The 25586-nt window shown below is 46.5% G+C and overlaps 1 protein-coding gene across 1 annotated transcript in view; it reads left to right on the top strand.

Annotated features, from left to right (window-relative positions):
* LOC134353521 (uncharacterized) overlaps positions 1-25586 on the top strand; it is a 66347-nt gene that overhangs the window by 18629 nt on the left and 22132 nt on the right. The window contains exons 6-17 of the mRNA XM_063061520.1: positions 363-419; positions 2302-2337; positions 3877-3933; positions 7472-7507; positions 8699-8755; positions 10251-10307; positions 11810-11866; positions 13361-13417; positions 14911-14967; positions 16284-16340; positions 20147-20182; positions 22756-22812. Coding sequence (XP_062917590.1) covers positions 363-419; positions 2302-2337; positions 3877-3933; positions 7472-7507; positions 8699-8755; positions 10251-10307; positions 11810-11866; positions 13361-13417; positions 14911-14967; positions 16284-16340; positions 20147-20182; positions 22756-22812 — 621 coding nt within the window. The remainder of the gene's footprint in view (positions 1-362; positions 420-2301; positions 2338-3876; positions 3934-7471; positions 7508-8698; positions 8756-10250; positions 10308-11809; positions 11867-13360; positions 13418-14910; positions 14968-16283; positions 16341-20146; positions 20183-22755; positions 22813-25586) is intronic.

Below are 25586 nucleotides of genomic sequence, written 5' to 3'. Positions count from 1 at the left end.
GGCGATCAGCTCATGGGGAGGCATCCAGATCGGGGGGGGGTGCGTGCAGTGCGTTAGGATGGACAGATGGGGAGGGAGGGAACGTCGACTCAGACCATGAGAGGCCTGCGTCAGGCATTTTCATGCCTTACAAGGCGCAGATTGGAAGTCTGTGTGGGGCGCCACTCCTTGCACAGACACTAGAGCAATGTGTGGTTAAGTGCCTTGCTCAGGGGCACAAACACGCTGCCCACAGCTGAGGCTCGAACTAGCGACCTTCAGATCAGGTGGACAGATAGTTACACGTTACATGTTTGCACTTGGAAGCTGGGAACTTTAGACGCTCGTCTTCCATTTTATAATAAAACACTACTTTCTTTCAGACTCCAAAGAGAGCGGCGAACGGAAAGTCAAAGTGATCGCATCCAGAGAGGATGACGGTTTGTGGATCTTTCTGTGTGGGGATTATTGACTGAGCTGGTGTGGGGGGTGGGGGGGGGCTTTCACTGTGAGGGTTAAAAAGCTATTTCTTTCACATCAAGCCGGTGTGGACAGAACACCATAAGACACAGAAGCAGAGTTAGGCCATTCGGTCCATCAAGTGCTCTGCTTTTCAATCATGGCTGACTTACTATCCCTCTCAACCCCATTCTCCTGCCTTCTCCCCATAACCTTTGACGCCCTGACTAATCAAGAACCTATCAACCTCCATTTTAAACATAGCCAGTGACCTGGTCTCCACAGACGTGTGTGGCAATGAATTCCATGGAATCACTACCCACTGGCTAAAGAAGTTCCACCTCATCTCTGTTCTATGTTGACACCCCTCTATTCTAAGGCTGTGCCCTCTGGTCTCAGGCTCTCCCGCTATTGAAAACATCCTCTGCACATCCACTTTGCCTCGGTCTTTCAATATTTGGTAGGTTTCGATAAGGGTCTCCCCTCCCCACCCCCATTCTCCTAAACTCCAGCGAGTACAGGCCCAGAGCCATCAAATTCTCCTCGTACATTAACCCTTTCATTCCCAGGATAATTTTTGTGAACCTCCTCTGGACCCTCTCCGACGCCAGCACATCCATTCTTAGATAAGGGGCCCAAAACTGCTCCCAGTACTCCAAACAGACTGGATATACAACAGGAGCAGCTTCCCCAGTGCAGTCTGCACTGCTGTACAGGAACTGGGCCTGTTAATTACCCCAAGGCCCAGTGAATGGCAATAACATTGATAAAGATCCAAATGGGGATGAGGAGACTCACTCTGGTGGGGAGAAAAGGAGATGACAGTCTCTTGTGAAAGTAGTAGGGTAAATGGGTCAGGAGAGAATGGAGATCGGGGGAGACATAATTATAACTCAATCAAAGCATCTAGGTACTTGGGTAACCAATGGGTCCTGTTTTTACACAAATCCAGAAATCAATTTTTGTCCTCAAGTCAGAAAATACACCAAAATCTCATTATATAATAACTATACTGCCCCATGAATTGAATCCAGAGCATATCAGATGAATAAGAAAGAACACTGTTATGAAAATTACAGAGAGACAGGAAACTAATTCTTCTACCTGTAGATAAGAACTTAATGTACACACATTGGACTTCTGAATTTAATCATGTTATGGGAGGGCTCCCCTCAAGTTGGGTATTCATAACCTGGGTAATTAGCAGAAGGGTCAGGAAGGAGCATTTTCAAGTTATTTCAGGATCATGGAGATGTTCTGCTGAAAATGTGATGACATTGGAGAGTGCTGTCCCAGACATTGGGCCCGGAGCTGGAACTCTCCACCACAATGAGGCCGAGGCCCTGGAGAGGACGCAAAGTGGTATTCAGGGGTGATACCAGGACTGGGAGGCTGTACCTGTTAGGAGAGATTGGATAATCAGTAGGAAACTCCTCCAGGAAAGAGTCCACTGCACTTATCATTAGATAATGAGAGGTGTTGATAGGGTCGACCTGACAAAGATGTCAGGGCTTGTTTCTGAGACCAAGGTCATCACTGTAAGACTGCCTGTGATGCAACGGGGAATGAAGAAGAAAATTGCCCTTTGTGGGCGCAGTGATTTTCACACCAGGAGATGAAAACCCTTTTTTTTGGTAACTGACCATGTGCTCAAGAAGCTAAAATGATCTTCGTTGCATTTCAGTCTCGACCGAGAATGAGAGTGGGCCAGATTCTAAGGGTAGGTCTCCTGATCTGTGAACGATTCATCACCAGGATACATTAATTGTTGAAAAAATGAGAGGGACAGATTTAAACTATTCTGACAGCAGGGAAAAAATGTCTTGAAATGGATATGTTAAAATCCTTTTCCTTCTTTTCCAGACTCTACTGCAAAAGGGAGTCACTCTGCAGCTCGAGGTACGGATAGTTATAATTTTAATGTCTCCCTATCAGATTCTCTGGTGAATTATCAATTCAGCGGATGTCATACCAAGCTGAGATGGATCTGGAGTGGATGTTTTCTATGGGGTACCTATAAAAATTGGTGAGGGTCAACAGGTTCATGTTGAATTTCCATCGATTGTTGAAGAACTGGAGGTGTTAGTATGCTTTCTTGGCCGTTGGATCTACATGGTTGGACTAGGACAAGTTTTTTGTGTTGTTGACACCTTTGAACTTCACCAACTCACACCACACAATTAACACATAGAGGGAACTGTATGGAAGCTTTTTGATACTGTGAAACTCCCCCTATAGGAAAGAGGAGTTAGAATGCACGGTAATTATGGGAAAGATTGACGGGAAGAAAGCAAGAGGAAGGCAAAGACAAATGATGATGGAGACAGCAGCCAGAGAACTGGAAATGAATACCAATGAATTGATCCACTTGACCCGGAACAGGAGTGTGTGGGCCATGGCAGTCAAAGCTCAAACTGGGCACGGCACCTGATGATGATGTTGATGGTGATGATGATGATGTTGATGGTGATGATGATGATGATGATGATGTTGATGGTGATGATGATGATGATGATGATGGTGTTGGTGTTGATGATGATGAAACTCCCCCAATCAATTTCCATTTTGTTGTGTTTTTAATATTTCAATAATATTTGAGAAATCTTGTGTGTATATGTATAGATAGAGATACATATATATAGTTTGTTTAAATAATTAATTACAGGTTATATGTAAAAATATGTTAATTGCATACGTTATCACTCTACCTCGTGATACATGCACTCCTCGCTTCAAGTAAAATACAAAGTTATACCCACATTCTTCGGACTTCCTGGTGGGTAACCATTTCAATTCTGCTTCCCATTCCCATTCTGACATGTCAGTCCATGGCCTAATCTGCTGCCATGATGAGGCCACACTCAGGTTCCGTCTGGGTAATCGATTACTCAAACTTCCAGAAATTGCTCCCCACCACCACCCCCCCCCCCGTCTGTCCTTCACCATTCCCCATTCCTGTGCCCTGTCTCAGCTTATCTCCTTACCTGCCCATCACTTCCCTCTAGTGCTCCTCCCCCTTCCCTTCCTTCCATGGTCTTCTGTCCCCTCTGAATAGTTTCCCCCTTCTCCAGCCCCTTCACCAATCAACGTCCCAGATCTTCACTTCAACCCTTCCCCCTTTCTGCTTCCCCTCTATCACCTGCCACCTTGTACTTCTTCCTCCACTCTCCCAATCTTCTTATTCCGCCTTCTCCCCTTCCTTTCCAGTCCTGATAATGAGTCTTAGTCCGAAACATCGACTGTTAACTGTTTTCTGTAGATCCTGCCTGACTTGCTGAGTTCCTCCAGCATTTTATGTGCATTGCTTTGGATTTCCAGCATCTGCAGATTTTTTTCATGTTTGTTCTTCAGGCTCCCATGTTTTCTTAGAATTAGTTTAATGTTTTGAAGATACAAAACATAACATATTTTATAATCAAAAACTGGTTTTGCTTTCAGACTCCAAAGAGAGCAGCGAGATGAAAATCAAAGTGATTGGATCCAGAGAAGATGACGGTTTGTGGATCTCTCTGTGTGGGGATTATTGACTGAGCTGGTGTGGGGGAGCTGGCACTGTGAGGGTTAAAAAGCTACTTATTTCATATCAGATCTGTGTGGAGTCAGGGATCTGGCAGTGGGACAGTGAACAGACCGGTTATTCAACAGAAACAATTACTCCAGCCCACTCTGCACTGCTGTCCGGGGAGCTGGGTCCATTATCGTGTTAGTCACCTCAGTGTTGGCGCGTGGCCAAGTGGTTAAGGCGTTCGTCTAGTGATCTGAAGGTCGTTAGTTCGAGCCTTGGCTGAGGCAGCGTGTTGTGTCCTTGAGCAAGGCACTTAATCACACATTGCTCTGCGACGACACTGGTGCCAAGCTGTATGGGTCCTAATGCCCTTCCCTTGGACAACATCGGTGGCGTGGAGAGGGGAGACTTGCAGCATGGGCAACTGCTGGTCTTCCATACAACCTTGCCCAGGCCTGCACCCTGGAAACCTTCCAAGGCGCAAATCCATGGTCTCATGAGACCAACGGATGCCTATGCTATACTATACTATGCACCCCAAGGCAGTAAATTGCAAATATCTTTGGATGAGGAGATTCACTCTGTTGGGGAGGAAAGGAGGTGACAACCTCCCGTGAAACTAGGAGGGTAAATAGAAATAGAACATATTATATACGGCACAGTCTAGGCCCTTCAGCCCACAATGTTGTACTGACCAACTCCACAGCCCATTATTATCGTTCCTTTCCATGCCTTGTGGCTCATTAGGCGGCAACCTTAATGTTTCTTTAGCATTTTTGTCTGTTTTACGAGCCCAAGTTGCTAGCTCGATGCTCAACCCAGCACGGACGGAAAGCGTGAAAGGAGCCGGCCGGATTCGAACCTGGGACAACTCGACTCGAAGTCCGATGCAGATACCATTACACCAGCAGCCGGCATGCAGCCCATAACCCTCCATTTTCCTTACACGTGCCTGTCTAAGATTCTTGTAAATGTCCCTCTTGTATCAGCCCTTACCCCCACCCCCAGGAGTTCATTCCACACACCTATCACTCTCCGTACGTGAAACTGTCTCTGACGTCTCCCCTAAACTTTCCACCATCTTACATGGCCATTACTGGCCTGGGAAAAGGGCGTTGGGGAGACCAGAGTTTAGGTAAGACAGAGTTACATCTCATTCAAAGTAGCCAGGAATTATCATAAAAAGAATAAACAAGGGAAAACTATTTCAGAAGAACATGAATGTTCGGGTGAATGTGTATTTAGACATTGGTGAGTGCAGACCTGGACGCCCGGGGTCAGAACTGCTCTCTCTACAAGTGCGAGGAGACTGAGGTCCTGGAGACAGTGCGCCAGTGGTGTCCAGGGATAAAATCAGGACAGGAGAGGTTGCAGGCGTCAGGAAAGATGGAAGATGTCTGTGGAAATGTCCTCTATTAAAGACAACAATGGAGAAGACACCAAAACCAAAGCCAAAGTCACATTTATTGTGATGTGCATAAGTACATGTATGTATAGGTGCAAAAACAACATCAGATACTCCAGAAAAAATATAAATCAAAATGAGAAATTATAGAAAAAGAACACAATTGGAACATGTAGTACAAAATGGTCAAAGTGGTCATAGTGATGTACACGTGGTTTGAGTTGTGATATGTTTCTGGTCACTCCTTTTCTTTGTTGCTACTTTGGGTGATTTTGAATCGGGGTGGCCTGCAGTTAATGAACACTGAGCTGAACTGAATATGCCTGAACTCTTTCAATTTTGTGTTTGTTTGTCGCTCGTTTTTCTTTCTTCTTTGTCATTTGCGTGATTTGTTTTTTTTTATTGTGTGGGGGGGGGTTGATGTTTTTCTTTGAATGGTTTCCATGGTTTTTGTTTCGTGGCTGTCTGTGGGGAAGACAAATCTCAGGGTTGTCTACTGCAGACACACTTTGATCATGGAACAGATGGCTTTGTGGCTAAGTTTGCTGACGATACGAAGATAGGTGGAGGGGCCGGTAGTGCTAAGGAAACGGAGAGTCTGCAGAGAGACTTGGATAGATTGGAAGAATGGGCAGAGTAGTGGCAAATGAAGTACAATGTTGGAAAGTGTATGGTTATGCACTTTGGCGGAAAAAATAAACGGGCAGACTATTATTTAAATAGGGAAAGAATTCAAAGTTCAGAGATGCAACGGGACTTGGGAGTCCTCGTACAGGATACCCTTAAAGTTAACCTCCAGGTTGAGTCAGTGGTGAAGAAGGCGAATGCAATGTTGGCATTCATTTCTAGAGGAATAGAGTATAGGAGCAGGGATGTGATGTTGAGGCTCTATAAGGCGCTGGTGAGACCTCACTTGGAGTACTGTGGGCAGTTTTGGTCTCCTTATTTAAGAAAGGATGTGCTGACGTTGGAAAGGGTACAGAGAAGATTCACTAGAATGATTCCAGGAATGAGAGGGTTAACATATGAGGAACGTTTGTCCGCTCTTGGACTGTATTCCCTGGAATTTAGAAGAATGAGGGGAGACCTCATAGAAACATTTCGAATGTTGAAAGGCATGGACAGAGTGGATGTGGCAAAGTTTTTCCCATGATGGGGGAGTCTAGTACGAGAGGGCATGACTTAAGGGTTGAAGGGCGCCCATTCAGAACAGAAATGCGAAGAAATTTTTTTAGTCAGAGGGTGGTGAATCTATGGAATTTGTTGCCATGGGTGGTAGTGGAGGCCAAGTCATAGGCTGTATTTAAGGCAGATATTGATAGGTATCTGAGTAGCCAGGTCATCAAAGGTTATGGTGAGAAGGCAGAGGAGTGGGACTAAATGGGAGAATGGATCAGCTCATGATAAAATGGCGGAGCACACTCGATGGGCCGAATGGCCAACTTCTGCTCCTTTGTCTTATGCTCTTAAATATCTGAACCTTTTGAATCTATATTGAGGTGGTGGTTTAGGGATTGTGCAGGTTGGTTCAAGTACTCGGGTCGGGTTCTTGATTTGAAACTAATTGAAGATTGAAACTGCCAAGAAAGACTGAACGAACTGTGGATATTTGCTCCAAACTGGAGGCCGGCAGCTCAGTACCGTAACACCGAAACAGCGCCCGCAACCCGGGTTCAATTCTGCTGCTGTCTGTAAAGAATTTCTCCTCGTGGCCCCGTGGGTTTCCTCCGGGTACTCCAGGCTCCTCGCACGTTCCAAACACGCATGGATTAGAGATCGCGGACCGGGTTGGTGTAGGAATGCTGGGTGTATGAGGATTAACAAGCTGCTTGTTTCATATTGAACACCTGGGGAGTCAGGGGAGAGACAGCAGGCCAGAGAGCACATTCGAGAAACTGCCTGTGTGGTGAGAAAGCTCAGACTGCCCTCCCTGTGTATCAGACTGTGCCATAACTGAGGGTGGGCCAGATACTAAAGGTAGTTCTTCTAATCTGTGAATGCTACATCAACAAGATAGAGTAAAATGTCATTAAACTAGGAGGAAGTGGTTTAAACCATTCTGACAATGAGAAACAGAGGATGTATTCTGATGGATAAACCAAAATTCTTTTCCTTCTTTCCAGATTCTGGAGAAAAGGGGAGTCGCTCCGCAGCTCGAGGTATTGATATTTATGATTTCACTATGTCCCTATCACACTTTCTGGTGATTAGCCTATTGACAATTGTACCAATGAATCTGACAGTCTGCTGTGATCCACTGGGCTTGTCTGGAAACCCAAGGTTGTGAGCCCAGAGTCAATGCTGTATCTGAGGAGCCGGGAGGGTGGAGTGTGCGGGAGAGGGACATTCTCATCCCCAGACTCCAGTCCCTCAGGAAACAGGACAAGTGTGTGTGTGTATCTCCGAGGGTTTGGGACGACGAAACAATGGTCAGCACAGCGGAGCATCTCGTAGGGCAACTGCTTCACGTCTCCAGAGACCAGGGTTCAGTCTGGCTGTCGTCTGTGTAGAGTCTGCCTGCGCTCCCTGTGACCATGTGGTTTCCTACCCAAATCTCAAAGATGTATGGAATTGTGAGTTAATTAACCAGTAGAAACTTGCCATAGTGTGTGGTAGAATCTGGTGGGAGAGGGATATGATGAGAACTTCAGGAGAATAAACTAGGATTAATACAACCAGGTGATTGATGGGTTGTGGGAACTCATTGTGCTGATGGATTTGTTTTTATTCTGACTCCCTCTGTGACACCAACAAGGACTCTCTTTCACTTCTCTCATTCTGCTGGTGAAAGGCCACACTTTAGTCCCATCTCCATAGCACCATTAGGTATAGGAGCAGAATTAGGCCGTTTAGCCCATCGAGTCTGCTTCATCATGGCTGATCCATTTTTCTTCTCAGACCCAGTCTCCTGCCTTCTCCCCATATCCCTCCGTCCCCTGACTCATCGAAAATCTACCAATGTCTGCCTTAAATATACCCAATGACCTGGCCTCCACTGGCACCTGTGGCAATGAATTCCACAGATTCACCATTTGGCTAAAGAAATTCCTTCTCACTTCCGTTCTAAGAGGACACCCCTCTATTCTGAGGCTGTGTCCTCTGGTCCTAGATTCTCCCACCATAGGAAACATCCTCTCTACACCCAATCTATCAAGGCCTTGCAACATTCAATAGGTTTCAATTAGGTCACCTAATTCTCTTTCAGCACTTGGGCGATAGGCAAACAGTAGATGGGAAGGGACCTAGATGTGAGTGTAACTGAGTGATCAAACACAAATGTACTTTAGTACTGCGAACTTTGCACACTCTTTCCCACTTTATAACTGGCAACCACCTTTTTTTCATTTCAGATTCCAAAGAGAGCGGCGAGAGGAAAATCAAAGTGATCGGATCCCGAGAAGATGATGGTTTGTGGAGATTATTTTCTGCTCTAACATTTGGGACCGAGGTCCGATATCATATGAGACACCCATGGGTGTGAGAGATGGATCAGGGTGAGGGTTGACGGGGATGAGGAGCCCACAGGTGGGGTGAGCAGTGGGGTTTGCAGAAGGAGTTTGTCAGAATAAGTTAGCATAACAAGATAAAAATCATCAGCACAAAATCTTAAAACAATTTCACCGGAAAATTAAGAATACTGCACTTCGTAACATCTAAGCAAAAGCCAATTTTGTGTGGCGTACTAACCAGGAAAATAACCAACAAAGCCGGAAATCCGTCATGTCTCCCTATCACGTTCATTGGTGAATAATTCATTGATTGGTGATTGACAATTGGGAATTGGTTGGGATCCATTAGCCTTGGGTGGAAACCCAACGCCATGAGCCCAGAGTCATTGCTGGGCTCCCTGTTCCTGTACCTGAGGAGCCGGAAGGGTGGAGTGTGCGGGAGAGGGACATTCTCATCCCCAGACTCCAGTCCCTCAGGAAACAGGACAAGTGTGTGTGTGTATCTCCGAGGGTTTGGGATGACAAAACAATGGTCAGCACAGCGGAGCATCTCGTAGGGCAGCTGCTTCACGTCTCCGGAGACCAGGGTTCAGTCTGGCTGTCGACTGTGTAGAATCTGCCTGCGCTCCCTGTGACCATGTGGTTTCCTACCCAAATCTCAAAGATGTATGGAATTGTGAGTTAATTAACCAGTAGAAACTTGCCATAGTGTGTGGTAGAATCTGGTGGGAGAGGGATATGATGAGAACTTCAGGAGAATAAACTAGGATTAATACAACCAGGTGATTGATGGGTTGTGGGAACTCATTGTGCTGATGGATTTGTTTTTATTCTGACTCCCTCTGTGACACCAACAAGGACTCTCTTTCACTTCTCTCATTCTCCTGGTGAAAGGCCACACTTTAGTCCCATCTCCATAGCACCATTAGGTATAGGAGCAGAATTAGGCCATTTGGCCCATCGAGTCTGCTTCATCATGGCTGCTCCATTTTTCTTCTCAGACCCAGTCTCCTGCCTTCTCCCCATATCCCTCCGTCCCCTGACTCATCGAAAATCTACCAATGTCTGCCTTAAATATACCCAATGACCTGGCCTCCACTGGTGCCTGTGGCAATGAATTCCACAGATTCACCATTTGGCTAAAGAAATTCCTTCTCACTTCCGTTCTAAGAGGACACCCCTCTATTCTGAGGCTGTGTCCTCTGGTCCTAGATTCTCCCACCATAGGAAACATCCTCTCTACACCCAATCTATCGAGGCCTTGCAACATTCAATAGGTTTCAATTAGGTCACCTAATTCTCTTTCAGCACTTGGGCGATAGGCAAACAGTAGATGGGAAGGGACCGAGATGTGAGTGTAACTGAGTGATCAAACACAAATGTACTTTAGTACTGCGAACTTTGCACACTCTTTCCCACTTTATAACTGGAAACCACCTTTTTTTTATTTCAGATTCCAAAGAGAGCGGCGAGAGGAAAATCAAAGTGATCGGATCCCGAGAAGATGATGGTTTGTGGAGATTATTTTCTGCTCTAACATTTGGGACCGAGGTCCGATATCTATGAGACACCCATGGGTGTGAGTGATGGATCAGGGTGAGGATTGAGGGGGATGAGGAGCCCACAGGTGGGGTGAGCAGTGGGGTTTGCAGAAGGAGTTTGTCAGAACAAGTTAGCATAACAAGATAAAAATCATCAGCACAAAATCTTGAAACAATTTCACCGGAAAACTAAGAATACTGCACTTCGTAACATCTAAGCAAAAGCCAATTTTGTGTGGCGTACTAACCAGGAAAATAACCAACAAAGCCGGAAATCCGTCATGTCTCCCTATCACGTTCATTGGTGAATAATTCATTGATTGGTGATTGACAATTGGGAACTGGTTGGGATCCATTAGCCTTGGGTGGAAACCCAACGCCATGAGCCCAGAGTCATTGCTGGGCTCCCTGTTCCTGTACCTGAGGAGCCAGGAGGGTGGAGTGTGCGGGAGAGGGACATTCTCATCCCCAGACTCCAGTCCCTCAGGAAACAGGACAAGTGTGTGTGTGTATCTCCGAGGGTTTGGGACGACAAAACAATGATCAGCACAGCGGAGCATCTCGTAGGGCAGCTGCTTCACGTCTCCGGAGACCAGGGTTCAGTCTGGCTGTCGTCTGTGTAGAGTCTGCCTGCGCTCCCTGTGACCATGTGGTTTCCTACCCAAATCTCAAAGATGTATGGAATTGTGAGTTAATTAACCTGTATAAACTTGCCATAGTGAGTGGTAGAATCTGGTGGGAGAGGGATATGATGAGAACTTCGGGAGAATAAACTAGGATTAATACAACCAGGTGATTGATAGGTTGTGGGAACTCATTGTGCTGATGGATTTGTTTTTATTCTGACTCCCTCTGTGACACCAACAAGGACTCTCTTTCACTTCTCTCATTCTCCTGGTGAAAGGCCACACTTTAGTCCCATCTCCATAGCACCATTAGATATAGGAGCAGAATTAGGCCGTTTGGCCCATCGAGTCTGCTCCACTATGTCATCATGGCTGATCCATTTTTCTTCTCGGACCCAGTCTCCTGCCTTCTCCCCATATCCCTCCGTCCCCTGACTCATCGAAAATCTACCAATGTCTGCCTTAAATATACCCAATGACCTGGCCTCCACTGGCGCCTGTGGCAATGAATTCCACAGATTCACCATTTGGCTAAAGAAATTCCTTCTCACTTCCGTTCTAAGAGGACACCCCTCTATTCTGAGGCTGTGTCCTCTGGTCCTAGATTCTCCCACCATAGGAAACATCCTCTCTACACCCAATCTATCAAGGCCTTGCAACATTCAATAGGTTTCAATTAGGTCACCTAATTCTCTTTCAGCACTTGGGCGACAGGCAAACAGTAGATGGGAAGGGGCCTAGATGTGAGTGTAACTGAGTGATCAAACACAAATGTACTTTAGTACTGCGAACTTTGCACACTCTTTCCCACTTTATAACTGGAAACCACCTTTTTTTTATTTCAGATTCCAAAGAGAGCGGCGAGAGGAAAATCAAAGTGATTGGATCCCGAGAAGATGATGGTTTGTGGAGATTATTTTCTGCTCTAACATTTGGGACCGATGTCCGATATCTATGAGACACCCATGGGTGTGAGTGATGGATCAGGGTGAGGATTGAGGGGGATGAGGAGCCCACAGGTGGGGTGAGCAGTGGGGTTTGCAGAAGGAGTTTGTCAGAACAAGTTAGCATAACAAGATAAAAATCATCAGCACAAAATCTTGAAACAATTTCACCAGAAAATTAAGAATACTGCACTTCGTAACATCTAAGCAAAAGCCAATTTTGTGTGGCGTATTAACCAGGAAAATAACCAACAAAGCCGGAAATCCGTCATGTCTCCCTATCACGTTCATTGGTGAATAATTCATTGATTGATGATTGACAATTGGGAACTGGTTGGGATCCATTAGCCTTGGTTGGAAACCCAACGCCATGAGCCCAGAGTCATTGCTGGGCTCCCTGTTCCTGTACCTGAGGAGCCGGAAGGGTGGAGTGTGCGGGAGAGGGACATTCTCATCCCCAGACTCCAGTCCCTCAGGAAACAGGACAAGTGTGTGTGTGTATCTCCAAGGGTTTGGGACGACAAAACAATGGTCAGCACAGCGGAGCATCTCGTAGGGCAGCTGCTTCACGTCTCCGGAGACCAGGGTTCAGTCTGGCTGTCGACTGTGTAGAATCTGCCTGCACTCCCTGTGACCATGTGGTTTCCTACCCAAATCTCAAAGATGTATGGAATTGTGAGTTAATTAACCAGTATAAACTTGCCATAGTGTGTGGTAGAATCTGGTGGGAGAGGGATATGATGAGAACTTCGGGAGAATAAACTAGGATTAATACAAGCAGGTGATTGATGGGTTGTGGGAACTCATTGTGCTGATGGATTTGTTTTTATTCTGACTCCCTCTGTGACACCAACAAGGACTCTCTTTCACTTCTCTCATTCTCCTGGTGAAAGGCCTCGCTTTAGTCCCATCTCCATAGCACCATTAGATATAGGAGCAGAATTAGGCCGTTTGGCCCATCGAGTCTGCTTCATCATGGCTGATCCATTTTTCTTCTCAGACCCAGTCTCCTGCCTTCTCCCCATATCCCTCCGTCCCCTGACTCATCGAAAATCTACCAATGTCTGCCTTAAATATACCCAATGACCTGGCCTCCACTGGCGCCTGTGGCAATGAATTCCACAGATTCACCATTTGGCTAAAGAAATTCCTTCTCACTTCTGTTCTAAGAGGACACCCCTCTATTCTGAGGCTGTGTCCTCTGGTCCTAGACTCTCCCACCATAGGAAACATCCTCTCTGCACCCAATCTATCAAGGCCTTGCAACATTCAATAGGTTTCAATTAGGTCACCTAATTCTCTTTCAGCACTTGGGCGATAGGCAAACAATAGATGGGAAGGGACCTAGATGTGAGTGTAACTGAGTGATCAAACACAAATGTACTTTAGTACTGCGAACTTTGCACACTCTTTCCCACTTTATAACTGGAAACCACCTTTTTTTTATTTCAGATTCCAAAGAGAGCGGCGAGAGGAAAATCAAAGTGATCGGATCCCGAGAAGATGATGGTTTGTGGAGATTATTTTCTGCTCTAACATTTGGGACCGAGGTCCGATGTCTATGACACACCCATGGGTGTGAGTGATGGATCAGGGTGAGGATTGAGGGGGATGAGGAGCCCACAGGTGGGGTGAGCAGTGGGGTTTGCAGAAGGAGTTTGTCAGAACAAGTTAGCATAACAAGATAAAAATCATCAGCACAAAATCTTGAAACAATTTCACCAGAAAACTAAGAATACTGCACTTCGTAACATCTAAGCAAAAGCCAATTTTGTGTGGCGTACTAACCAGGAAAATAACCAACAAAGCCGGAAATCCGTCATGTCTCCCTATCACGTTCATTGGTGAATAATTCATTGATTGGTGATTGACAATTGGGAATTGGTTGGGATCCATTAGCCTTGGGTGGAAACCCAACGCCATGAGCCCAGAGTCATTGCTGGGCTCCCTGTTCCTGTACCTGAGGAGCCGGAAGGGTGGAGTGTGCGGGAGAGGGACATTCTCATCCCCAGACTCCAGTCCCTCAGGAAACAGGACAAGTGTGTGTGTGTATCTCCGAGGGTTTGGGACGACAAAACAATGGTCAGCACAGTGGAGCATCTCGTAGGGCAGCTGCTTCACGTCTCCGGAGACCAGGGTTCAGTCTGGCTGTCGTCTGTGTAGAGTCTGCCTGCGCTCCCTGTGACCATGTGGTTTCCTACCCAAATGTCAAAGATGTATGGAATTGTGAGTTAATTAACCAGTATAAACTTGCCATAGTGAGTGGTATAATCTGGTGGGAGAGGGATATGATGAGAACTTCGGGAGAATAAACTAGGATTAATACAACAGGTGATTGATAGGTTGTGGGAACTCATTGTGCTGATGGATTTGTTTTTATTCTGACTCCCTCTGTGACACCAACAAGGACTCTCTTTCACTTCTCTCATTCTCCTGGTGAAAGGCCTCACTTTAGTCCCATCTCCATAGCACCATTAGATATAGGAGCAGAATTAGGCCGTTTGGCCCATCGAGTCTGCTTCATCATGGCTGATCCATTTTTCTTCTCGGACCCAGTCTCCTGCCTTCTCCCCATATCCCTCCGTCCCCTGACTCATCGAAAATCTACCAATGTCTGCCTTAAATATACACAATGACCTGGCCTCCACTGGTACCTGTGGCAATGAATCCCACATACTCACCATTTGGCTAAAGAAATTCCTTCTCACTTCCGTTCTAAGAGGACACCCCTCTATTCTGAGGCTGTGTCCTCTGGTCCTAGATTCTCCTACCATAGGAAACATCCTCTCTACACCCAATCTATCAAGGCCTTGCAACATTCAATAGGTTTCAATTAGGTCACCTAATTCTCTTTCAGCACTTGGGCGACAGGCAAACAGTAGATGGGAAGGGGCCTAGATGTGAGTGTAACTGAGTGATCAAACACAAATGTACTTTAGTACTGCGAACTTTGCACACTCTTTCCCACTTTATAACTGGAAACCACCTTTTTTTTATTTCAGATTCCAAAGAGAGCGGCGAGAGGAAAATCAAAGTGATTGGATCCCGAGAAGATGATGGTTTGTGGAGATTATTTTCTGCTCTAACATTTGGGACCGAGGTCCGATGTCTATGAGACACCCATGGGTGTGAGTGATGGATCAGGGTGAGGATTGAGGGGGATGAGGAGCCCACAGGTGGGGTGAGCAGTGGGGTTTGCAGAAGGAGTTTGTCAGAACAAGTTAGCATAACAAGATAAAAATCATCAGCACAAAATCTTGAAACAATTTCACCAGAAAACTAAGAATACTGCACTTCGTAACATCTAAGCAAAAGCCAATTTTGTGTGGCGTACGAACCAGGAAAATAACCAACAAAGCCGGAAATCCGTCATGTCTCCCTATCACGTTCATTGGTGAATAATTCATTGATTGGTGATTGACAATTGGGAACTGGTTGGGATCCATTAGCCTTGGGTGGAAACCCAACGCCATGAGCCCAGAGTCATTGCTGGGCTCCCTGTTCCTGTACCTGAGGAGCCAGAAGGGTGGAGTGTGCGGGAGAGGGACATTCTCATCCCCAGACTCCAGTCCCTCAGGAAACAGGCAAATACCTTCAGGACAGATTAGGATGAGGATTGAGGGGTGTAAGAAGGTTGGCTGAGGTGGGATGAGCATCTGTGATGGGAGAGATTCCCTGTCCATTAAAACATAATGAATTAAACGCCTCTCTATCTTGTGCCCTTTTAAACTTACTGGATTCTTTTCCACATCCTTGCCTGGTCTGTCTTAATCCTTGCCTCATCGCACCTTCCTCAGCTGGACCCCAATCCCACTCTCATCAGATATCTGGGTGATATGTCATGATGCGCACTGGATCAGAACCCAGGTGCGGAGGAAAGATAGACTCTGATGTAGAGAGGGCGACCAGAGTTTATTCACAATAATTCCAAATGCACATCGGTGGCTCGGCTGAGCGACACCACAAGAAGTAACATTCTCAAAACTAGGACCCCGTGATCGGCGGTAATCAGGCATCCACTTTCGTAATACAAGTAACACAGAATCCCCGAGCCTATCAAAATAAACTTAACAAGTAAAACAAAAGGTACCAGGAGACCGCATTACAAAGAATGAGTCATGGGAGAAAAACATTTAAAGACTTTCATCAAACAACAATTAGCCAATTCTGGTGCTCCAAACACCGTGAAGCCCAATGCTCTCTGGCGCCCCATAGAGGCCTGAAGAACTCATTACATGATAGAGGAGCAGTACCCAGATTGGTGTAGCTGTGTGAGTTTGATCAGAAATTCAAAAGTCACACTGACGCAGTTTAACACTGGGAACCTTCCACACTCAATCTTATGTTATAGCCGGAAATCGCCTTTTCGTTTCAGATTCCAAGGAGAGCGGCGAGAGGAAAATCAAAGTGATTGGATCCCGAGAGGATGATGGTTTGTGGATTTCTCTGTGTGGGGATTATATGGAAGCTCTGTGCATTATCAAATCAAACCCCGCGTGGGTGTAAATAGCAAACGCCTTTGGGGATAGATCAGCATGAAGAACGAAGGGAATAAAGAACATCACAGGCAATGTAATCTGTGATGGGACTGATTCACAATTCAATAAGTCAAAGTATTGAGTACAAGAGATGGGATGTTATGAAGTTGTATAAGACATTGGTGAGGCCTAATTTGATGTATTGTGTGCAGAATTGGCCACCTACCCTCAGGAAAACTGTAAACAAGGTTGAACGAGTGCAGAGAAAATTTAAAAGGATGTTGCCGAGTCTGGAGGACCTGAGTTATAAGGAAAGATTAAATAGACTGGGACTGTATTCCTAGGAGTGTAGAAGACTGAGAGGGGATTTGATAGAGGTATACAAAATTATGAGGGGTATAGATAGGGTAAATGCAAGCAGGCTTTTTCCACTGATGTTGGGAGGAACTACAACTAGAGGTCATGGGTTAAGGGTGAAAGGTGAAAGTTTAAGGGCAACATGAGGGGAAACTTTTTCACTCAGAGGTTCGTGAGAGTGTGGAACAAGCTGCCAGCACGAGTGGTCCATTCGAGCTTGATTTCAATGTTTAAGAGCAGTTTGGATAGGTACGTTGATGGTAGGGGTATGGAGGGCTATGGTGGCGGTGCAGGTCGATGGGAGTAGGCAGTTTAAATGGTTTGGCATGGTCTAGATGGGCTGAAGAGCCGGTTTCTTTGCTGTACTTCTCTATCACTCTAACCATCTCAGACAGCCTAATAAGATGCCCCTGTCTCCCCCTAGATTCTGTTTTAAAGTGGAACCTTTATTAAACTATTCCTCTTCTGTTTCCTACAATCCCTCTGAACATACCAGATTCACAGGAAGTTTTTATTGTTCTGCTGCCTCAGATCCTAACAAAATTCCGTTAAGTGTGCTAGAGTAAAGTAACATCCAATAGTATGGAAATTCCGCTGGATTGCTACCACCTACGTACCAGTTACAGGAATTTTGCTGGGGTAAATGGGAGGACCATCAATGGAAATTATGTAGAGGATTACAGAGCGGAGTTGTCACAGGGAACGTGTACCGGATGTTGGGTCAGTGCTAACTCAGTGGGCCAAGGGGTCTATCACTATGCTGTGTGACGCTCTGTGACACTATGAAGCCACCGAAGCGTAGCGGTCAGCGCAATGCAGTTACAGCTTGGGGCGTCAGTTCGGAGTTTAACTCCGGTGAGGTGCATAAAGAGATTGTGCGCTCTTCCCCATGACTGTGTTGGCTTCCTCCGGATGCACCGGTTTCCTCCCACAGGGTTAGCAGGTTACTCCGGTAGACTGAATTTCCGGTAATGGCCCCTCCGCCGCCGCCGTCACCATTCCCCATTCCCATTTCCCTCTCTCACCTTATCTCATACCTGCCCATCACCTCCCCTTTCCCTTCCCGGGCCTTCTGGCCTCTCCTATCAGACTCCCCCTTCTCCAGCCCTTTATCTCTTCCACTAATCAACTCCACAGCTCTTTACTCCACCTCCCCCCTCTCCTTTTTCTTTGGTGAGTGCATGCGTGCGCGTCTGCGTGTCCACACGTGCATCCGTGATGATGTCCTTCTCATGGCCTTTACAAGGCGTGGAGCGAGAGAGAGACTGTGTGGGGTGCCGCTCCTCACGCAGACATTTTCGGAGTATTTTCTCTTTATTTTACGAGGTCGAGTTGCGATCTCGACACGCAACCCGGCACGGATGGAAAGCATACTCGGGAGCGGACCCGACTGGTTTTGAACCCAGGAACCTCCGCTCCCGGGTTCGGCACTGATATCATTGCGCCACCAGCCGGCCCGAACCTCCCCCCTCTACTGGATTCACCTATCACCTTCTACCTCCCCTCTCCCCATCTTCCCATTCTGACTTCTCTCTTTCTTCACCAGTCCTGATGAAGGGTCTCGGCCTGAAACGTCGACTGTTTACTCTTTTCCATAGACGCTGCCTGGCCTGCTGAGTTCCTCCAGCATTTTGCGTGTGTGTTGCTTTGGATTTCCAGCATCTGCAGACTTTCTCTTGTTAGTAGGTTATTGGGTCATTGTTAAGTGTCCTGGGAGACCGTTTCGCTGAACACCTACACTCTGTCCGCCAGAGAAAGCAGGATCTCCCAGTGGCCGCACATTTTAATTCCACGTCCCATTCCCATTCTGACATGTCTATCCACGGCCTCCTCTACTGTAAAGATGAAGCCACACTCAGGTTGGAGGAACAACACCTTATATTCCGTCTGGGTAGCCTCCAACCTGATGGCATGAACATTGACTTCTCAAACTTCCGCTAATGTCCCACCTCCCCTTCATACCCCTTCCTTCCTTCCTTCCTTCCCTTTCCCCTTTTTCTCTCTCTTTTTTCTCCCTCTGCCCCTCTCACTATAACTTCTTGCCCATCCTCTGGGCTTCCCCCCCACCACTTTCTCCCTAGGCCCCCCGTCCGATGATCCCCTCCCTCCTCCAGCCTCGTATCCCTTTTGCCAATCCACTTTCCAGCTCTCAGCTCTATCCCTCCCCTTCCTGTCTTCTCCTATCATTTTGGAACTCCCCCAACCCCTCCCTTTTTCAAATCTCTTACTACCTCTTCCTTCAGATAGTCTTGACGAAGGGTCTTGGCCCGAAATGTCAACTGTACCTCTTCCTATAGATGCTGCCTGGCCTGCTGCGTTCACCAGCAGTTTGTGTGTGTTGTTTAAGTGTCCTGTGCTTAGTCTAGTGTTAAATAGGTATAGCTCATTGGGCCAGAAGGGCCTGTTCTGTGCTGTATTTTTAAAATAAGTACAAAATAGATGGCAGAGATGATTTCCCTATCCACTGGGGAAGTCGAGGCTTGACGTTTGTGGGCCTGAGTCCCAGTGCAATTCCGCTGAAGGTTGGAAGCCAACAAAGATAGCCTGCCCTGGGGTTAGGTGACCGTGTATGCACACGGGTGGGTGGGAGGCAGGAGTGGGCCTTGCCCTGCTGTTGTTCTGGTGCTTTCTACGCGGTGCTCTGCGTAATTCTGCCGAGCGTTGCAGGCATGCTGTGTTGGCGCCAGAAATGTGTGGGGGCCACTTGCGGGCTGCCCCCAGCACAGCCTTGAGTGTGCTGGTTGCCAACGCAAAACGACACGTTCCACTGTACGTTTCAATGTACGTGTGATAAATAAACTCGAACCTTGAACTTTAAACCTGAGTACTGAGACCCCAGACGAGGTACCACAACGGTCATCAAGGCCTGCAATACAAACATGGCAACAAACAAAAAAGAAATGACCTGTTGCGGATACCTATACTTGCCAACGAGTGTCCAGAACCAATCTGGGCTCAAAAGGAGGGGGTGTTTGTGGGGTAGACAGTACAACATGTGTTTGAGATCAAAGACTGGACTGGCAATGTAATATGGCCACTGATCTAGTCTGATCTAATGTAGGAGATTTCCGCAGGCCGGGGGCTGGGGGAGGGTTGATGTGCAACTCCATTTCACAGGGGAAGGATATGAGAAAGTTGTTATACACTAGGGTGTGAAGTAGATCACACGATGTGGTGGCAGCAGGAGATGGAGGTCCAGGGGAGGTTGGTGTGAAGCACAAACTCTGGTACAGCCCAGCCGGGTCACTCGGCCAGATCCTGTGCTGTAGATTGTGTTCTTCTGTGCAAATAATCTACCTGGCAACATCACTTACCCAGGTGCTGGGGGAGAGTGATCTTGAAAAACCGTTCGGGTAACTGACCGTGCGATCAGGAAACTGAAACACTCTTCCTTGTGTTTCAGACTCTACAGAGAATGAGAGTGGGCCGGATAACAAAGGTACAGTACTTCCAATCTGTGACCAGAACATCCCCTAGATAGAGTGAAATGTCATTAAAATGGGAGGGCAAGTTTTTAACTACTCTGAGAACTGGTTAAGAATTTCTTGTGACTACCGAACTGAAATACTTTCCCTTTTTTTTCGAGAATCTGCAGAAAAAGAGAGTCTCTCTGCAGCTCGAGGTATTGATATTTATGACTTCAATGCGTCCCTGTAATATTCACCAGTGAACTATTGTGCTAATGATGCCAGGAATCTGTTAGGACCTTCAAGGGTGCTGGAGTTGTTCTAGTTTGAGACGGTAAACACCGGGCAGCACAGTGGGTCGGTCTGTAGACCCACTGCCGCTCAGCGCTGGTGTCCACAGTTCAATGCTGACCTTGACTGGTGTCCACATGGAGTCCCCGTAGTCTCCCCGTGAGCTGTAGAGTTCACATCGCACCACAGTACAGAAACAGGCCCTTTGGCCCATCTAATCTGCCTAGTCCCATTGACCTGCACCTGGACCATAGTCCTCCATACCCTTCCCATCCATGTACCTGTCCAAATTTCCCTTAAATGTTGAAATTGAACTCTCATCCACTGTTTGCACAGGCAGCTCGCACTGGCAAAGAAGATTCCCCTCATGTTCTCTTTAAACCCTTCACCGTTCACCCTTAACCTATGACCTCTAGTTCTAATCTCACCCAACCTCAGAGGAAAAAGCCACCTTGCATTTCACCTACCTATACCCCTCATCATTTTGTATACCTCTCTCAAATCTCTCCCCAGTCTCCTACACGCCAGAGAATAAAGTCTGTTCAAATATGGGTTTCCTCTAGAAGCTCCCGTTCACTCGGAAATCCCCGAGATGTACGAGTTGGAGCGTTAATTGGTCCCTAGCGTGTGGATCGTGATAAAATCAGGGCAGCGGAAGTTTAGAATAAAGATGTGATTCATGTAGCATTACTGTAGACTGAGTGTTGCTTGCTTTTATTGTTTGCATGATTTGTGTTTTTTTTCCCTCTTTCTCTGCTTATTGGGTGTTGGTCTCTTTTTAATTGGGTCCTTTTGGGCTTCTTGCTTTGTGACTGTCTGGAAGCAGGCAAATCTCAAGGTTGTATAATTTATACATTCTTTGATAATAAATGTACTTTGATGGTCAGCACAGACGCTGTGGGCTGAAAGGCCTGATTCCATTCTCTATCCTATTTTCACACTGGTGGATGCAGCTTCATTTGCAACTGCTAAGAGAAGTTTGGGTGGGTAAAGGGATGCAGGGGTTATGGTGGTCTATGGTAAAGGAATGCAGGGGTTATGGTGGTCTATGGCATGGACGTGGATAAATGGAATTAGGCAAAATAACATTTTTGTTTCTTTTGCCAATCTCTCTTCAATTCGTATTCTTAGTTCTTGATCCCTCCATAAATGGGAGCCGTTTTTGCCTGTCTACAGTGCTAATATCCTTCACGGCTTTAATGCCTCTAGCAGATCTTCTCACAAACTTTACATTTTGTATAAGGGTGTACAAATCATTAGGGGTATGAACAGGGTAAATGCGAGCGGGCCTTTTCCACCGAGGTTGAGTGAGACTAGAATTAGAGGTCATAGGTTAAGGGTGCACGATGAAATGTTTAAGGGGAACATGAGGGGGGAGCTTCACTCAGAGGGTGGGGAGAGCGTGGAGTGAGCTGCCAGCGGAAGTGGTGGATGTGGGTTCGATTGTAACATCTGAGACGGGTACATGGATGGGAAGGGTAATGAGGACTACAGTGCAGATGCAGGTCTACAGGACTAGGTAGAATAATAGTTCAGCATAGACTAGATGGGCTGAAAGGCCTGGTTTTGTACTGTAGTACTCAATGAGTCCTTGAATCTATCGCTCTCTGTGACTCTGACAGCCTGGATCCATTTGCAACTGTCCCAACGTCCTGGTGGAAGGCTCATTAACTGAACTCTAGAAACAAACACACACACACACACATTCCTCAATCGCATCTAATCTAATGTGCACGAGTAGAACAGCCCTGTCTCCACACTGTCCTGAAGTCTGAACAGAGAAATGGCATTTTCATACAGAATTGACTAGCAGTTATGGACGTTGACCAATTGGTAACCTTGCGAGATCAATCACCATTCATAGTCGTGCATTCATTGTGCGCCATGGCGTATGACATGTACAATCACGGTCTTTCCATGCCCTTGCTTGATCTTAGCAAGTTTTCTACAGAAGTGGCTTGCCATTGCCTTCTAATCAGGCTTACGCTTAAATAATACAACTAACATGGAATCCATGAGCCTATCAAAATAAACTCAAGCTTAAATAGAAAGCACCAGGAGAACACATTACAGAGGAAAACACAAGGAACTCTAAATGATTAATGACTGTTATTAAACAACAATTAACCAATTCAGGTGCTCTAGAAACCTCAGAGCCCAACGCTCTCTGGTGCCCTACAGGGGCCTGAAGAACTCATTACATGATAGAGGAGCAGTACCCAATTGGTGTGGCTGTGTGAGCTTGATCAAAGATCCATGCATCACACTGACACAGTTTAACACGTCCACGCTGGTTATAACCTTCTCATTTCAGATTCCAAAGAGAGCGGTGAGATGAAAATCAAAGTGGCCGTATCGCTAGCTGATGATGGTTTGTAGATCTCTCTGTGCGGGGATTATATGGGAGTGTGTCTGTTATCATATGAAACAGCCTGTGGGTGTGAGTGGCAAATACCTTCAGGACAGATTAGGATGAGGATTGAGGGGCGTAAAAGGCTGGCTGCAGGTGGGATGAGCAATGGCATCTGTGACGGGAGAGATTCCCTTAAAGCACAATGAATTAAACACCTCTTTCTCTTGTGCCCTTTTAAACTTACCGGATTCTTCTCCCCTCAATCCCCCGAAACATATCACGTTCACTTATTATTTTATTATTTTTAATACTTTATTATTATTAAGGCTACTTTATTATTATTAAGGCATCCGTTAGTCTTGCAAGACCATGGATCTGCGCCTGGAAAGTCTTCACTACGCCTGGGCAAGGTTGTATGGAAGACCAGCAGTTGCCCATGCTGCAAGTCTCCCCTCTCCATGACACCAATGTTGTCCAAGGGAAGGGCAAGGGCCGATACAGCTTGGCACCGGTGTCGTCGCAGAGCAATGTGTGATTAAGTGCCTTGCTCAAGGACACAACACGTTGCCTCGGCTGGCACTCGAACTCAGAACCTTCAGGTCGCTAGTCCAATGCCTTAACCATTTGGCCACGTGCCCATACCTACTTTATTATATAACTGTATTGTGTATAATCTAAACAAAAGTCTATTAAGTGATCTGGGGTATTAATTGGAATAACTTCGAGGGGGAGGGGGGCTTTGAGGTTCTGATATTGCCGTCATTCATTCTTTGGGGGTTTCTTGTTCTGTGGATGTCTGTGAAGAGTAAGAATTTCAGGTTGTATATACAAACGTTTGTACATTCTCTGATATTAAATTCAACCATTTGAAAATCAAGGAAGGGAAATGGACAGTTGATGTTTCTGGTCAAGACCCTTCATCCAGACCAGAGGTTCCCAACATAGGGTCCACAGACCCCTCGGTTAATGGTATTGGTCCATGGCATAAAAAAGGTTGGGAACCCCTGATCTGGGCTGAAAGATGTGCGTATAAAAGGTGGAGTATAATCTGATAGGATGAGAAAGGGGAGTAAGGTATAAAGACTTTAAGACCATAAGAGATAAGAGCAAAATTAAGTCATATGGCCCATTAAGTCAGCTTCGCCATTCTGTCATGGCTGATTTATTTTCCCTCTGTACCTCATTCTCCCGCCTTCTCCCCAGGACTTTCAATGGTCTTTCTAATCAAGAACCTATCAACCTTTGCTTTAAACATCCTGGCAAATTGTTCTTGACAAATTTTTCTACAGAAGTGGTTTGCCATTGCCTTCTTCTGGATGGTGTCTTCACAAGACGGGAAACTCCAGCCATTATCAATAGTCTTCAGAGATTGTCTGCCTGGCGTCGGTGGTCACGTAACCAGGACTTGTGATATGAACCAGCTGCTCATATGACCATCTACCACCTGCTCCCATGGTTTCACCTGACCCTGATCGGGGGGGCTAAGAAGGTGCTACACCTTGCCCAAGGGTGAACTGAAGGCTAGCGGAGGGAAGGATCACCTTGCACCTTCTTTGGTAGAGATATATCTCCACCCTGCCACCCCGCTTTAAACAGACCCAAATATAAAGGGACATTCCACTTTCATCTCCTGTCAAACTCCATCATCTTCAGTGCTTTGTCTCTTCCATCCATCATCTCCCCCATCTGCTCATCATAGACCCTCACCTGGATCCACCTTTCACCTGCTTCCAACTCTTCACTTCTCCTTTCTATACTGGCTTTCTCCCCACTATCCTTTCAGTCCAGATGAAGGGTCTCAACCCCAAATGCCGACAATCAATATCTCTTCATCAATGTTGTTTGACCCACAGAGGTCCTCCAACATTTTGTGTGCTGTTCTAGGTTCTGCAATTTCTTGCGTCTACAGTACAGAAAATCCGCTGGATTGAGACTAAAGTGTTGGAATGGAGAAGTTTCTCTGTGAATGGGAAGATCATCAAGGAGAATTATTTCTGGAGTTGAACTGCACCTGTACCAGATGTTGGGCCCAGTGATGGTTGGTGCTACCTCAGTAGGTCAAAGCATCTGTCACTGTGCTACGTGTCTCGATGGCTCTATAACAGAGCTCGTCTCTCTGTCACAGAGAATGCATAGGAAACCAGACGGGTACCACAGTGCTCCATCCGGGAAGATGGTGCCAGTGAGCAACACGACCAAGGGCGACATCCTCCAGATGGTTCACGAAACTATTTCTTTCACTTCCTTCCCTTCTTTTTCTTTCAAATGTGGTTCTGCTACTTTCGGAGCCTGTGATCTACATCTTGGCGGTGTGCTTTTTGGATTGAGTGATCTGGCACTTTGCTGTCTCCAAGGGGGTGGTTTGGTGAGGTTTCAAGCGAAGCATGCCGCCCGGAGGCACCGCGCGAGCCCATGATCGACTCCATTTCCCGCTGGTCTCGCCAATTAAAGTGTCCAGGAAGGTTGAAATCATCGAGGACGAGAACCGAAGGCGAGTGGGTGTTCAGCGCCGTTTACCTGCGTGTGTCTGGTCTCCCTCTCTCTCTCTCTCCCGCTCACTCACTGCTGCCGAAGGAAGTTGTCTGCGTGTGTTGATCTCTCTCTGTCTCCCCCTCTCATCCACTGCTCCCTGAGGAAGGTCCCTATGTTCGAACGATCTTCCTGCCTCTCACTTGATGTCACTGGAGGATGGTACAGAGTCCTGGATCTTAGGCAAGGCTGAATCAATGTGGTTTGTGCGTTGGACCCTGTACTTCACATTATGACGTGTTTCTGGTTTCTGGTCACTCCTT

Source organism: Mobula hypostoma, chromosome 11 (assembly GCF_963921235.1).
Source record: "Mobula hypostoma chromosome 11, sMobHyp1.1, whole genome shotgun sequence".
Taxonomy (NCBI): Eukaryota; Metazoa; Chordata; class Chondrichthyes; order Myliobatiformes; family Myliobatidae; genus Mobula; species Mobula hypostoma.
Note: the sequence above shows the minus strand (reverse complement) of the source record. Positions and strands in the feature narration are given on the sequence as shown.